General features: G+C 37.2%; 1 protein-coding gene across 1 annotated transcript in view; it reads left to right on the forward strand.

The window, feature by feature from the left end:
* Positions 1-8,102, forward strand: part of dntt.L (DNA nucleotidylexotransferase L homeolog) — a 178,559-nt gene extending 170,457 nt beyond the window's left edge. The window contains 1 exon segment of the mRNA NM_001085782.1: positions 8,016-8,102. Coding sequence (NP_001079251.1) covers positions 8,016-8,102 — 87 coding nt within the window.
* Positions 8,103-16,183: the final 8,081 nt, after the last annotated feature.

A 16,183-nucleotide genomic window follows, 5' to 3' on the forward strand; every position in this document is an offset into this window, starting at 1 on the left:
GTTTAAAATTAAGCATCTGATTGGGTTGCTGGGGTTACTACGCCTGGAGAAGATGTGCTCCAATAATTTATTGTAACTGCTACAAACTAAAGTTCCGCCATTTATAGCTTTCTTTTAACCAACGCACTTGGTGCCCAATTAAATTCTCAGTCTGTCACACATTTGCCTTGTCCAGGCATGGCATCTATTATCTGGAAACCTGTTATACAGAAAGCTCCAAAATATGACAATTCCAGGTTCTACACTGTTCTGTTTAAACAAACAATTCTCTGCCTTGGGCTGATTAGTTTCTTATTCATAATAATAACAAAATCAAAACAAACCTACTTTATTTTTTTATGTTTCAATACTTTTAGTAGCCTTAAGACACGGTACTCCATATTTTTGAAAGGCCCCTTATCCGAACAAAACCCAGGTCCCAGACATTCCATTCCAGATGATAGATCCTATAAATGTTTTTCATTTTACAGTATGGCCGTCAAAACTACAGGCATGGGACCTGTTATTCAGAATGCTCAGGACGTGGGGGTTTCCATATAATGGATCATTCCATAATTTGTATCTCCATACCTTAAATCTACTAGAAAATCATGTAAACATTAAATAAACCAAATAGGCTGGTTTTACTTCCAATAAGGATTGATCATATCTTAGTTAGGATAAAGTACAAGGTGCTGTTTTATTATTACAGAGCAAAAATAAATCATTACAATTTGGGTTACTTGGATTAAATGGATTCTGTGGGAGACACGCTTTCCGTAATTCAGAGATTTCTGCATAAAGGGTTTCTGGATAATGGTTTCCGTACCTGTATAACAAAACATTACTTATTAAAAATGTAAAGGTTCCGTTCATATCTACACAATTTGCTGTCACTCTATTACATGTTCATGAATTTGAAGGTGTAATGGGTTAGATCTTTTTAAAGGAGAACTAAACCCCCTTCTAAATGCAAAAACAGGCAGGGACTAGGTAAAAACCAATAAAAGTTCACAGGCAACCAAATGCAAAAGACACACATTTATGATGTCATTGTAACCCTTATTTTCCACCCAGGACTAGCATTCAGTTAAACAGTGCAGAGCATTGGTATAAATCAGACCCTCAGTCTCAGCTGGGCCCTCACATATATGTGTGGAGAATGGGAGAGGTGTTGCAGAACTGTACCTCTCAGCTGTTCAAAAACAGGATTTATGGACACCAGGGGCAGATTTACATAGGGTCGAATATCGAGGGTTAATTAACTCTCTATATTCGACTGTCGAAGTTAAATCCTTCGACTTCGAATATTGAAGTCGAAGGATTTAGCGCTATTCGTTTGATCAAAGGATTTTAGTTCATCAATCGAACGATTTTTCTTTGGCCAAAAAATTTATAGAAAGCCTATTTTTTATTCTATTCCTTCACTCGAGCTAAGTAAATGGGCCCCCAGGAGTTGTTAACCAAATTAACAATTTATTAACAATGATAGGGTACTCACACAGTACATGATTTCTCTAAGGCAAAGTGGTCAAGGCACATTCAATAACAGAGCATACCACACACTGACACCTCTTTAAAGGAAAAAACCTACCCCCTACCCTACATAGACTCCCTCCCCCCAGCCTAAGTGTTACCCAGGGGAAATGCCCCTAACGTTTTACTTACCCCTCGGTGCAGATTCAGGTATTGGAGTTCACGAGCGGCATCTTCAGCCGCTTCGGTAATCTTCGGAAAGAGGCAGACGCTTTCTTGTGAAAGTTACTCTAACTGCGCATGCCCGCTACACTGTTGTCATTCCGAAGATTACCAAAGAGAAGAAGAGGACACCCGTGAACTCCGCTGGACAGAATCTGGATGGAGGGGTGAGTGAAGAGTTAGGTGCATTTGCTGGGGTAGCAGCTAGGCTGGGGGGGATGATGGAGGGGGGGTCTATGTAGGGTAGGGGGGTAGGTTTTTTTAACTTTTGGGTTTGCTTCTCCTTTAAAGATAGACTTGGTTGGAATCCCATTTTACCTATGTGACACCCAGTGGAACCTCCAGGAAAATGCTCTAACAGACAGTATCACCTGGGAGAGACACCTCCAATTTATCCTCCTACGTTAGAGAGCAGAACTGCTCTTTCTAGCTCAACTATTTGATACCCCTTGAGTGTACTATGACAGGACCTACACCTACCATTATCTCATACCTCATTCATGGGGCCCTGTTCCCCAACTTCTCTAAGTTTCTCTTCCCTTGGGGCCTTTCCTTACTGGCTCAATTCCCAGGCTCTCAGCAGACATCCACCTTGCTCAGCATGTGGCAGCCAAAGAAAAAAAGCACATGGTGCCTCTCCTTTATAAAGACTTAAGTAACAATGACCTCCTGGCCAAATCTGGAACTGCCAGGGGCAAACTTCCACCTTGAAAATTAAATATTCTGCCTCCCATCTCTAAATTATACCCAAACCATGGAATTTCCAACCCTTAGGGGATTTCCATAGCATAGGGGAAGTTAACCCTATGGGCCCCTACATCAGATACATACTTTGTATTCAAATGTGTTTTAAGATGTTATTGGGTAAGGAATTGGTTTGACGTCACTACTATAAAAAAGAGAAATAGTTAAAAAAAAACTAGAAATATACAGGCTCGTTATTTTAGAATATCACTCTGAACATCATATTTCAAAAGCTAGTTGGAAAATAAAGGAGTCCGGGAACAAGCAGAATTTGTAGGGCCCCATTCTTTATAAAAACTAAACCTATGTTGCCTATGCCAGCCAGCTGCTGCTGCTTTGGGGAGACAGAACAGTTAACTACATTCCCCCCCAGAAAGACAGTTCTGGAAAAAAAAGCTACTTCTATTTCTTCTAAAATAGTACTTACTCTGCAATTGAGCTGATAGTACACATTTCATCCATTCTGGAACTAACATATTGTTTATACTTCAGTTTAAGTTAAATGCAGATACCCTTCAAGAAATCTATTTTAGTTCCTCGAAACTAATGGGGCATTCTCATAAAGATAAGAAATATGATACTGGAAATAGTCTATATGTATAAATGATAATAAATATGGTAATAAGCCTTTAGGAATGTGCTGCTAAAGAGATTGCTATCTCTCTGTATTCCAGCTTCTAACGATAAGCCATATATTGCTTAGCATAACACATAAATGTATAAGCAAAAACCTCCCTTCAAATTCTCTTCCGAGGCTGTTGCAGCTGCTTGACAGTAGAGAGAGAAATTTATATTTTTTTACCGCTGGTTGTCCAATTTTTTAGCGTTCAACAAATTGTTACAGTTTGTTAAATGGATGAAGGTCCAAGTTCAAGTTTTTCTTACAGCGTGCCATTTATTTCTCTTCATTTTTTTCTTCACAAACCATCCTTAGGCTGGGAAAAGATTGCTTTGGACTGACAGCATAAATTACATTTAATAACGAAGCATCTTTCAAGCCTGTTAGAAGAAGTAGATTCTCTTTAAATTCTTATTTAAAATTCTTTTGTTCAAATTAACACTGTATGTAATTTTTTGTGCAGAAAATATAAAGATTCCACTGAAATTAATTAATTAATTGCATATTAAAGGACACACAAAGGCTCAAACATGGGGGCAGCCAATTTGTTAGGCACTCAACAAGCAAAATAATAATTTATTGGTTCCCCCCAAAACAGTGCTGCTCTACCATTTTCTTCACAATCCCAGTATTCCTATTGCCCAATCAAGCTGGACGCATGCATCCTTTTGAGCCAAAGAACTAAAATGCTAAAGACCTGTACAGTGCATGGGCTTGCTCATGGTGGAATAAAGGATGCATTGGTCAGTATCCTGATGTAGGGGCTGATTCACAAAGGGTTGAATATTGAGGGTTAATTAACCCTCGATAATCGACTGGGAATTAAAATCCTTCAACTTCGAATATCAAAGTCGAAGGATTTTAGCGCAAATAGTGCGATTGAATGATCGAAGGATTATTCCTTCGATTGAACGATAAAATCCTTTGAATCGAACGAATCGAACGATTCAAAGGATTTTAATCTAACGATCGAAGGAATATCCTTTGATCAAAAAAAGTTAGCCAAGCCTATGGGGACCTTCCCCATAGGCTAACATTGAGTTCGGTAGCTTTTAAATGGCGAACTAGGGGGTCGAAGTTTTTTCTTAAAGAGACAGTACTTCGACTATCGAATGGTCAAACGATTTTTAGTTCGAATAGTTCGATTCGAAGTCGTAGTCGAAAAAACAAGTTTTTTTACTTTGAATCCTTCACTCGAAGTTAGTGAATCGGTCTTTGCTTACTTAAGTCTTCTACTACATTCCCCTGCTTTAAACTGCCCCATGTCTACTTACCAAAATCAACCAATCTGCAGAAAGCAATTATTGACATACTGATTGGATTTTATGGGTTATCCCTTTGTCCCAATAGTATAAAAATGGCCACAATTGTCTAGGAATTCTACCAAGAATGCACTGAATCCAGAATTCTTTTTGGGATTTGGCCAAATCCCAGCAATTTTTGGAGGATTTAGATTTACCGGTAGCTGAATTCTAACCATTCAGCCAAATTAAATCCAACCCAAAGTCATGTCACTTTAGAGCTCTGGACAACTGAATGTGACTATGTTTTGATGATGTGGCGTGTCAAGATATAGAGCAGTTGTATCAGGTTCACACTTTACCAGATTAACTTCTACAATTGCCTCTTTGGAACTGAGGATCATGAAGTTCAGGATTATGTTAGTGTTGAAGGAAAGACGTTGGTCCTTTTCATGCAATGGGATTTTTCTTTACCCTACTACCTGTGATAACTTAGCACTAAAAACTGGAAAATGTCCATACAGTATGAATGCTCTTGAGGAGCGCTTCACACAGTTTTTAGTGAAACACAGTATATATGTTAACTACGAGGAGCACTTTACTCAATTGTTGTTGGAACACAGTAGGTATATTTCTTGAGAAGCATTGCACACAAGAGGAACACAGGGCTACCCGTTGTAAAACTGACTATCCCGCATCTGGCTAATATTCAATTCATAGTAATGTCTTATCAATGTCTAGCTATTTCTAGTCCCTAATTATAGTTGGTCCATATGACCTTCTCTGGGAGATCACCACTATCTGCAGCTTCATTTGGATATAGTAGGTATGTTTCTTGAGGATCATTGCACACAAGTCTTGGTGGAACACTGGGCTACCCGTTGTAAGCCTGACTATCCAGCATCTGCCTAATATTCAATTCATTGTTATGTTTCATCAATGTCTAGTTATTTCTAGCCCCTAATTTCATCTACCGTATATGACCTCCTCCTGGAGATCACCACTATCTGCAGTTTCATTTGGATACAGTAGGTATGTTTCTTGAGGAGTTTTGCACACAAGTCTTGGTGGAACATGGGGCTGCCCTTTGTAAACCTGACTATCCAGCATCTGCCTAATATTTAATTAATAATAATGTCTCATTGTTTAGTTATTTCTAGTCACTAATTTCATCTATCTGACCTCCTCCAGTAGATCACCACTATCTGCAGTTTCAATTGGATACACAGCTGATAGATACATAATGAACCGTTGACTTCTTTAAGTCTTATATATTAAAGGTAACTCATTCAAAGACAGTATTTTCAATCCCATACATCAATATGGTTATTTGGATGTGGCGCTTAATAATAAACATATATTTTCAGAAATTATATAGGGTTGATGGGTTGAGCAATGACCTACAATCCATATTCAAAGAAAATAAAAAAGATATTTTAATCCAGACTCTAGGCTGTCAAAAAAATATTTAAATTATTTATTCAATTAGAGATTAGAAATTCAAGGCATGCAAAATAATCAGAGATTGGAAGGATTTCATGAATGAATGTATTCTTTAAGGATTTATGTTCTTGTGCTAGTTCCTTCTCTAGTGCATATGTAAAAGTGCTGTGTATGATCTAGAATCAGCCATTAAAAGGTTTAATCCTGCTAAATGATTGCACCTGCATGTGATTTACGTTGTGGCTGAAACAGTGTCAATAACACAAGCTATACTTGATTTGGTGGAGTGATGGCAATTATTCCTTTGTTTCACGCAGCTTATAGTATAAAGGCTTTTCTTATCAGAGAAACTGGTATAGTTCAAGAGAAAAGGCTAACTTTATAGCTATAACACTAGGAAAAGAATGTTAAATAGCAGACCAAGAGAAGGGCGGCTGCACATTTTCCTGCATTAGATACACATTAATCACAAACCATGAGATTTAAGAAATGAAATACAGAATATGGGAAATAAGAAAAATCGTAGGCCACTTACCAGCCCCTCCTTTTGTATATTCTCGGCTGTCTTTTCAACACATGCCGTGCCTAATCAAGAAATCAAGGATTCCAGTGTTATGTTCTGATTGGACACAGCAGTTCTAACAAGACAAAAGCAAGATAACATTTAATTCAAAGCCATCACATATTTTTAATTCTTCTTAAAAGCTCACGTTTTTTTTTTCTTCTCATTTGCTGCCTGGTGCTTGACTTTAAACACAGTTTATAGAATAATCCATGAGGTTTTAAATGTTCTCTTTGAATTGTAAATTCTAATGGATTCTGATTAAGCTACAGATTTAATCAAATTACTAATAGTTGATTTCGGGGTTTTTTTTAACACAAGGATTATTTCGCAATTTAAAAGTGTTGCAAAGTATATTAAAATGCAATTACTGAAGCAAAGTTTAAGCTACTGCATTTTAATCTAGTCTGCTGAACTCCCAAATCTGCAACAAAAAAAAGAGTATTGTAAAGCAAGAGCAAATGTTGGAAATATTAATGTGCCTGCAGGTAGTTCTACAGTATAATGAACTTTGAAAAATATCTGGTGCATAATGGCGACTTGTTTCCAGGGCCGTCATCAATATTTGCAGGGGCCCCATAAGACAACATTTTATGGGCCCCTTCTACAAGTTAAAAAATCATAGGTGGCTAGGCCATTGCTTTTCAGTGGAACTTACCTTTTTTCTTCCTCTGTTCCTTTGGTTGGCGCGGCTCCTACTTCATCGCAGTTCCTTCTTCGGCACAGCTCTTACCTCGGCGCGGCTCCTACTTTGGTGGTGGCTTCAGCTACTAATTCTATATGTATTTATTGGGGCAGATGCTGTGCACTATATTAATAGTTACATGTATATTTGTAGGCACAAAAGAACTATTTGCAATAACAGACAGCAAAGGAGTCACCAGCTGCTTTTTGGCAATTTTTATATGCTTGATTGATGCTGAATAGAGATGAATTATAACCATGTTGAGTACAGCTGAATACGAAGAACAAGGACGTTTTTCACTTTTACTTACCCCCCTAAGGGCAAGGCCAGACGTGGTATTTTTAAGTTGCATTTTTAAAAATTAATAGCCAGGCGTAAATACGCATATAAACTGCACTACCACTGAAACTAATGGAAAACGCAATATAGCAATTTACACAGGGTGCTTGCAAGCTGAAATCCACCACATGATGCCAGTATTGGAGTTTTTTAGCAGAAACGCCAATACGTCAAGAAACTACGAAATCAATAAACTCTATGGGATCTCCACACTGTACGTAAATACGCAGCATATTTTAAATATGGCGTCCAAATTCAATGAGAACAATGAGAAGTGCATGATGGGAAAATAATCGTACATGCTGAAAAACGCATGAAAAACGCATATTGACGGTCGCGTGTGGTTTCAGTAGCGTGTTTACGCCTGGCAGCAAAAACGCCACGTCTGGCCTTACACTAAGGAAATGGCAAAGAATGATGTTGATTGATGTTGATATATATATATACTGTAGTATGTAAAATAAACAGCAATGCTTTAGCTATCTACCAGTATTGTAAAAAGTAACTAAACAGAAAATTGACAAGACTAACCCCCAAAGTTAACTAACTGACCTTTCAGTAGTATCTAAGTGACATTATGCACACTTCCCAAGTTTCCTCATCAGGTGTCATAGTTTGATTCCCTTACAGCAAAAGCTCAGGGGGAAGTTTTGTTTAGTTCTCTAGAATATGCTGTACCTAATGTAATCATTCTTCTTTTTACAGAACAATTTTCTCAAAGCCAACAATGAAGAAGACATCTTTAAACAGCTTGGATTGGATTACCTCGAACCATGGGAAAGAAATGCATGAGAACAAGCGGCCGCTTTTGTTTTTCTCATTGTCTTTCTGACACAGAAGCAGTTTTATGATTTGCATTACAAAGCCACAATCATTTTTCATTATAGGATAGTGCTTTACCATAATGAATTGGTGAACTGACAGCTACATTTAGATGCAAAATATTCAGCTCATTACAGTATCACGCAAAGTAGAACTTATTCACTGTGTAGGAACTTTAATTTCAAGTAGAAATACAGTAGGCCTTTTTCAAGAAAAATAACATTTTCCTATAGATTAAGAATATGTCTGTCGATAATGGCTATGCTACTAATGAGCTTAAAGGAGAACTAAACCCTAAATTAAAAAAAAACCCTATCCCCCCAAACTACATAGACCCCCTCCCTTCTCCCCCCAGTGTTACCTCGGGCAAATGTCCCTAACGTCTTACTTACTCCTCGGTGCAGATTCAGGCTTCGGAGTTCACGGGCGACATCTTCTTCTCTTCGTAAGTCTTCGGGAAGTGAACAGCGTGGCGGCGCATGCACAGTCGGAGCAATTTTCTGTTTCGTAACAACTGCGCATGGGCCAAAACTCGCGAAAATTCCAAAGCATTTGCATGAGCAATTTTGATATTTACTGTACAAAAACATTTTCTCTAATAGAATCAGTATATGATACCTCTCATGACTGAATTTAAAGCAATATCTGACTTACCAAAGCTTTGACTAGAAGACAGGCAGGTAACTTTCCATAATCGTCTAACTCGAAAAAACAAAAAATATATGTTTGTTAACACGGAACAAAATGAAACATTGTGGGGCCGATTCACTAACTTCGAGTGAAGGATTCGAAGTAAAAAAACTTAGAATTTCGAAGTGTTTTTTGGGCTACTTCGACCATCGAATGGGCTACTACGACTTTCGACTACGACTAAGACTTCGAATCGAAGGATTTGTATTAAAAATCGTTCGACTATTCGACCATTCGATAGTCGAAGTACTGTCTCTTTAAGAAAAAACTTCGACCCCCTAGTTCGCCATCTAAAAGCTACCGAAGTTTTTTTGATCGAAGGATATTCCTTCGATCGTTGGATTTAAATCCTTCAAATCGTTCGATTGAACTATAATCCTTCGACCTTTCATTCGCACTATTTGCGCTAAAATCGTTCGACTTCGATATTCGAAGTCGAAGGATCTTAATTCCCAGTCGAATATCGAGGGTTAATTAACCCTCGATATTCGACCCTTGGTGAATCTGCCCCTGTGTGTTAATATATTGTAGTCTGCTCTAATTAAATGTTTTTTATAAGTTTTTAATTTCCCTTTTTTCATTTTTAATATACAGGTATGGGATCCCTTATCCAGAAAGCTTTTATGTAGAAAGCTCTGAATTACGGGATAACCATCTGCCATATAGTCAATTTTAAACAAAGGATTCTAGAATTCTAGATTTTAACAATGATTTCCTTTTTCTCTGTAATAATAAAACAGTACCTTGTGCTTAATGGTAACTAAGCTGCATGAATTCCTATTGGTGACAACACAAACCTATTGGGTTTATTGAGGGGCCGATTCACTAACTTCGAGTGAAGGATTCGAAGTAAAAAAACTTCGAATTTCGAAGTGTTTTTTGGGCTACTTCGACCATCGAATGGGCTACTTCGACCTCGACTACGACTTCGAATCGAAAGATTCGAACTAACAATCGTTCGACTATTCGACCATTCGATAGTCAAAGTACTGTCTCTTTAAGAAAAAACTTCGACCTCCTAGTTCGCGATCTAAAAGCTACCGAACTCAATGTTAGCCTATGGGGAAGGTCCCCATACTTCGACTTCGATATTAGAAGTCAAAGAATTTTAATTCCCAGTCGAATATCGACGGTTAATTAACCCTCAATATTCGACCCTTGGTGAATCGGCGGCCCCTTAATGTTTCCATGATTTTTAACAGACTAAGGGGCAGATTTACTAAGCTCGAGTGAATGGTTGGAATTTCAAAAAGTTCGAATTTCGAAGTAAATTTTTGGGTACTTCGACCATCGAATAGGCTATATTCGACCATTCGACTTCTATTTGAACGATTCAAAGTAAAAATCGTTTGACTATTCGACCATTCGATAATCGAAGTACTGTCTCTTTCAAAAAAACTTCGACTTCATACTTCGCCAAATTAAAGCTACAGAAGTGCAATGTTAGCCTATGGGGACCTTCCAGAGCACTTTTCTAAGTTTTTTTTGGTCGAATAAGAATCCTTCGATCGATCGCTAAAAATCATTTGAATCCTTCAATTCTAATAATTTAATCAATTCTAATTATGTAATTGATTGAATGATTTCTATTCGATCGTTGAACGCTAAATTCGGTGAAAAATCCTTCGACTTCGATATCCTTCGAATCCTTCAATTCTAATAATTTAATCGATTCTAATTATGTAATTGATTGAATGATTTCTATTCGATCGTTGAACGCTAAATTCAGTGAAAAATCCTTTGACTTCGATATTCGAAGTCGAAGGATTTCAATTCGAGGGTCGAATTTAGAAGTTTGAAATTCGGGCCTTTCGTAAATCTGCCCCTTAAAGTATGGTGATCCAAATTACAGAAAGATCCCTTATCCAGAAAGCCCCAGGTCCAAGCATTCCATATAATAGATTCCATTCCTATATAAAGTACCTGAAATAAAAGAAATGATTACTGTACATCTTTTTCTTTGCTTTGATCTAAATTAGATGCATTGCATCTCATAAACCTATTTCTGGATATATATTAAGTCCCTATAAATATTTAAGAATGCAGATCATTCCTAAATCGTGTTAAATATTATAATAATACAGTGCCAACGTTTGGATATGAATCATTTAAGTTGTAGCATTTAAATATATGTTAAATGTCGTTGAAAATTCTTTGGGCTTTAAAGTTCTGCTGTTATTCAGAAATATTTTTGAAGAAATAAAACTAAAGTATAATTCTACAAAGTGTAATTTGGTTTATGTAAGAATGTTTCGTTTACATACAGATGAAGCCAGCTTTGGACGTTCGACTCAGATACCAGACGATGTAACACTCATTTTTCCATTGAAATAAATGGTGTAATAAGGGAAAATGACCTCATACTTGATATTATTGTTCTGTCCTGGTCACTGTTCATGTCAGCTACACATGTGATACCTCCTCCCTGTTTACTAAACTCAAAGACCTATCCCTAAGTTTTTGCTACCTTCCTAACCTCCAGAAGAACATCAAATGACTAGCTAAGTTACATGGGGTGGAAAAAAATAATGCCAAAGAAAATTATTGCAATAACAGAAGGCTGTAGAAATAATCCCTGTTTGTAAAAGTGACACAAGTATGAAACAAGTTCCTGAGGTTGCCCGTTATGGGCTGTGACTGTTTATCGGTAGACTCTATGTCAACTGGCAATTTACAGGAGGCTCTGGTTAGCAGTATACATGGTTTTTTATGCAACCAAAACTTGCCCCCAAGCCAGGAATTTAAAATGAAGCACCCACTGGAAGCAACATCCAATGGGTCGGTGAGCAACATGTTGTTCTCAAGCCACTGATTGGGAATCACTGGTCTGGATTCTTCCTGTGTAGCACGATTTGTCATGAATGCCAGGAGGTTAATTCATCTCATGGAAGGAAGCCAAGACCTTTGTTTTAGTATCTCAACATATACTTCCCCTTGTATTGGTAAAATATTGAAACTCAAAGTGCCTCTTCTTCTTCTCAGGAATCCACATTTGATTGAACAGTAGTTACTATGTTGGACAACCCAAACACCCATTTGACCCCAGCAATTGTTCAGTGTAAAAATAAAAACTGGGTAAATAGATAGGCTGTGCAAAATAAAAAAATGTTTCTAATATAGTTAGTTAGCCAAAAATGTAATGTATAAAGGATGGAGTGACTGGATGTCTAACATAATAGCCAGAACACTACTTCCTGCTTTTCAGCTCTCTTGGTTTCCATTGATTGGTTACCAGGCAGTAACCAATCAGTGACTTGAGGGGGGGGGCACATGGGTCATAACTGTTATTTTTGAATCTGAGCTGAATGCTGAGGATCAATTGCAAACTCACTGAACAGTTATGTTCCATGTGACCCCTGCTTAAAGTCACTGACTAACTCAGAGTTATAGAGCTGAAAAGCAGGAAGTAGTGTTCAGGCTATTATGTTAGACATCCAGTCACTCCAGCCTTTATACATTACATTTTTGCCTGACTAACTATATTAGATACATTATTTATTTTGCACAGTCTATCTATTTACCCAGTTTTTTTATTTTTACAGTTAACTGTTCCTTTAATGCTGGTCTTGTGCTTCTAATAAAAAATAGGATGCATGTCCCCCTGTTATGGAATGTCACTTTAAAAAATGAAAAACACAGTAAAGCTCAACATTATAAACAAACAGTAAGGTCAAAACCATAGGGAATTTGGATTAATGCTGTTTTTCCCCCAAGACAAAGTACTGTGATTTACCATTGTAAGATTATTCTTAAACAAGCTAATTATAAAATAGAACAATATACCAACGGGTTAAACATTAAATGGTCAAAGACCAAAGAGAGCTCAAGAGACGATGTTGTTCAGGCAAAAGCTTTAATGAGCAAAACTACAGACAAAGGATCTCAGTAGAGACTTTGGGGCAGATTCACTAAAGGGTGAAGTGGCTAATGCTATCGACTTTTTGGCAGAAATCACATCCACAGGAACATCGACGATTCACTAATAGGCGCTGACGACAATTCCCTAGAGTTCGTTTGACTATATCACTTCCTGTCATAACCTGTGTGCCGAAAAAACCGAAAAGTTGAAAAAACTCTGGCGACTAGTGATGGGCGAATTTATTCGCCAGGCACGAATTTGCGGCGAATTCCCATGAATCGTCACCAGCGAATAAATCCACTAAATGGCCGCGAAAATTCGCTGACGTAAAAAAAACTGGTGATGTCGTGAATTTTTCGCCGTTTTGCGATTTTCGCAGGATATTCACAAATTTTTCGGCGAAAACTGCCCAAATTCGCCCATCACTACTGGCGACTTGTCCTTTTTTTAAGTGGGATTGCCTGCAAAAGTCCTAACTTGAACTTTTATGGGTTAACATTTTTCCCCAGACATTTGAGGGCCATGGAAGATTTATTTTACAGTGGGCTCATGTGTAGGGCATTATTTGATCTCTTTTGTCTTTATTATTGCACCGACATTTATAATAAAGACGTCCATACAACTTTAATATACTCGCCCTATTCAAATTGACCTAAGTGTAATATCACTAGCGACTTTTCGCTAGGCATAAACGAACACTAGTGGATCTTCGCTATGAAATGCTCATACTGAAGAAGTATCGCTGGCTAATAGTCACAATTTCGTGATTTATCGTAGTTGTAACCAATTTGCGCCTGGCAAAGTGGTGCGAAACGGTCTCTGGCAACAATTCGCCTTTAATAAATCTGCCCCTTTAAATAGCAGAATTTTTTGGCACTTTTGGGGGAACCTGTTGATTCCTGTTATGCCTGAAACTACCGAGGTCATATCGCACGGATGCAATGTCATCATTGCCCCAATACAGAGATGTGCACTGCCTTGCCATGACTTTGACTTTATAACGAAAAAACTCAATTCTTTTCCACCAATAAAAAATATCATTTATAGCATTTGAAACTATTAAATTCTACACTGTCATCTGTCAAGAGAGAGAGAGCGAGAGAAATTTAATAGCAGAGAGAGAGAGAGCTCCTTGAGCCTTCTATGGATCGCTTACATTACATGTAACACATTAATCCTCTAATGAGTTTCCCTTCAACAAGGACATCTATCTGTATAAAATGGAAGGTCATTAAGTAACTATTAATTTGTCACTTTTAGATTAAAGGTGATCGAGAGCACTGGCTCTTACAAACTCATTTTCTTTTTACAATGAAGTTTCTGAAACCATTCAGATGATTATACCTCTTTGTACAAAAGAAATAAGAAGTACATGTAAAACAATTATCCTTACAGGCAAAAAAAACCTTTCTAAAAGTATGAGAATATGTTATCAGAAATGGACTGTAAATGTCCCAATTGCTTCTTTATTACTCTACAAAATACAATGATTATTTAAATATTTTCGAAAACGGCTGTATTATAGATTATTTAAAGGATTTCACATCTATATATCTATATATATATATATATATATATATATATATAAGTCCAGAACTTTTTTATGGGAGCACTTTTTAAGTTTTCAATAAATTAACACATTTATTAAAAAAAAAAAGATACTAGTGTCAGTTTATGAGAATGGGTGAGACTGCTGAGAGTAGTCAAACAGAATTTTGTTCAGTGGGATGATAGTGCCCAGTACATCCCTGATTTCTACAGTCAAGCTGAATCCTCACACCTCAAGGATTTGGACAATTCTTATCCAGCATGAGGAATAAATAATTGAATTTGAAATGCCCAATTTTTAGTGCACTAACAAATATTGGATCATAATGTCTTAATCCTGCAATTTACATTTTTTGCTCCCTTTGTAGTCTTTCAGTATATATACCTGTATCTATATAATACATAAAAGCCATGAATATCTTGTAAATTATATCCTTATAAACAGTGACTAGTGATGTCATCAGTTATAAACGGTGAGTTCTGATGTCATTTTTGTCACATGACTCACTAAAACGTGTGTATTATAATAAATAAAGTACCCCTTGTTGGAAAATATGAGGATATTGGCAGTTACCTCGGAGTTCTATGACCTGCGTGTTTTTATATGGTCATGGAACTCCTCAGTGACTTATAATATCCTTATATTTTACAATAAGGGGTACTTTATTCACTATATATATATATATAGTCCAGGTGTGTATCCACACTGTGACTTAATTATGTGGGTGCCTAATCCAAAAATGATTAATAGTGATAGAAGACATCAGCACTCCAAATTTTCTCATTAGTGATAATTTTACTGTGAGTTCCAACATTTCGGTCCACTTTTTGACCTTTATCAAGGATTCCTTGATAAAGGTCCATAAGTGGACCGAAACGTTGGAGAGAGAGGGAGAGAGAGAGGGAGAGCAAGTATATAGCAGCACTCACTAGAACACAGCTTAAGCAGCATGTGATTGGTGCACGGCCCTCAATGGGAAGTTCCGAATCCTTCCCGTACACATATACAAAATATACAAGCAAGAAAGAAGGCAGCACTCAGCGTTTGCAAAGTCAGTGAAAAAGTATATTAAAAAGTTCACAGTGTTACATCTTGCATGTCCTGTTTATTAATCCAACGTTTCGGTTCCCTACAGGAACCTGAGAAAGGTTCCTGTAGGGAACCGAAACGTCGGATTAATAAACCTGATCACTTTTTTCACAACATCAACTGTTTGACTCTCTATGAAAATCCTGTGAGTGCCAGTAATATAGACTGTTTGTATTTATCCTCCTGACTAGAGCAGCCAGGTTGTGAATTTTTTCGAGGTGTGCAGCCTGCCTCTACCGTAATAATATAAATATATATATATATATATATATATATATATAATGATTCTGGAGATACCTCCACTCAGTCCATGTTATCCGCTTTGTGGGTGCTTGGTCAATTAATTATATATAACAGTTCAAGATGGACCAGCACACCAATTTCTTCAGTTACCAACATCACTGTGCATCCAACGTTTCTACCCACATTGGGGCCTTTAAGGTGGGCCGAAACTTTTTGTTCAAAGACCATGTTGCCATTGCCCTGCAAATCTTGGGGCCTCCTTTCCTTTCCATATTTTTATATCCAGGAGAAATTCAGCAACTACATTTAGTTCATAAAAATCCAACGTCTGCCAACAATAGCCTGCCAATCTGTCACATCAATCTGATTTCAGATTTCCATAAGATATGGAGCCGATATCCTCCTGTCCATTTACCCCCCAAAATCACGTGCCCCACATAGCATATATATATATATATATATAAATTCAGTAAAGATGTGTGCTGCTTTTAATCGTGAATAGATGTTGCAATAACAAAGATGCCTCATACTGTTCTTTAATGCTTTCGTAGTGCCTTTATTGGTGTCCTTCTAATTCATCTTGCATGAGAAGATGATTTTTTTCATATACAGTAAAACTTT

This window comes from Xenopus laevis, chromosome 7L (genome assembly GCF_017654675.1).
Source record: "Xenopus laevis strain J_2021 chromosome 7L, Xenopus_laevis_v10.1, whole genome shotgun sequence".
Lineage (NCBI taxonomy): Eukaryota > Metazoa > Chordata > Amphibia > Anura > Pipidae > Xenopus > Xenopus laevis.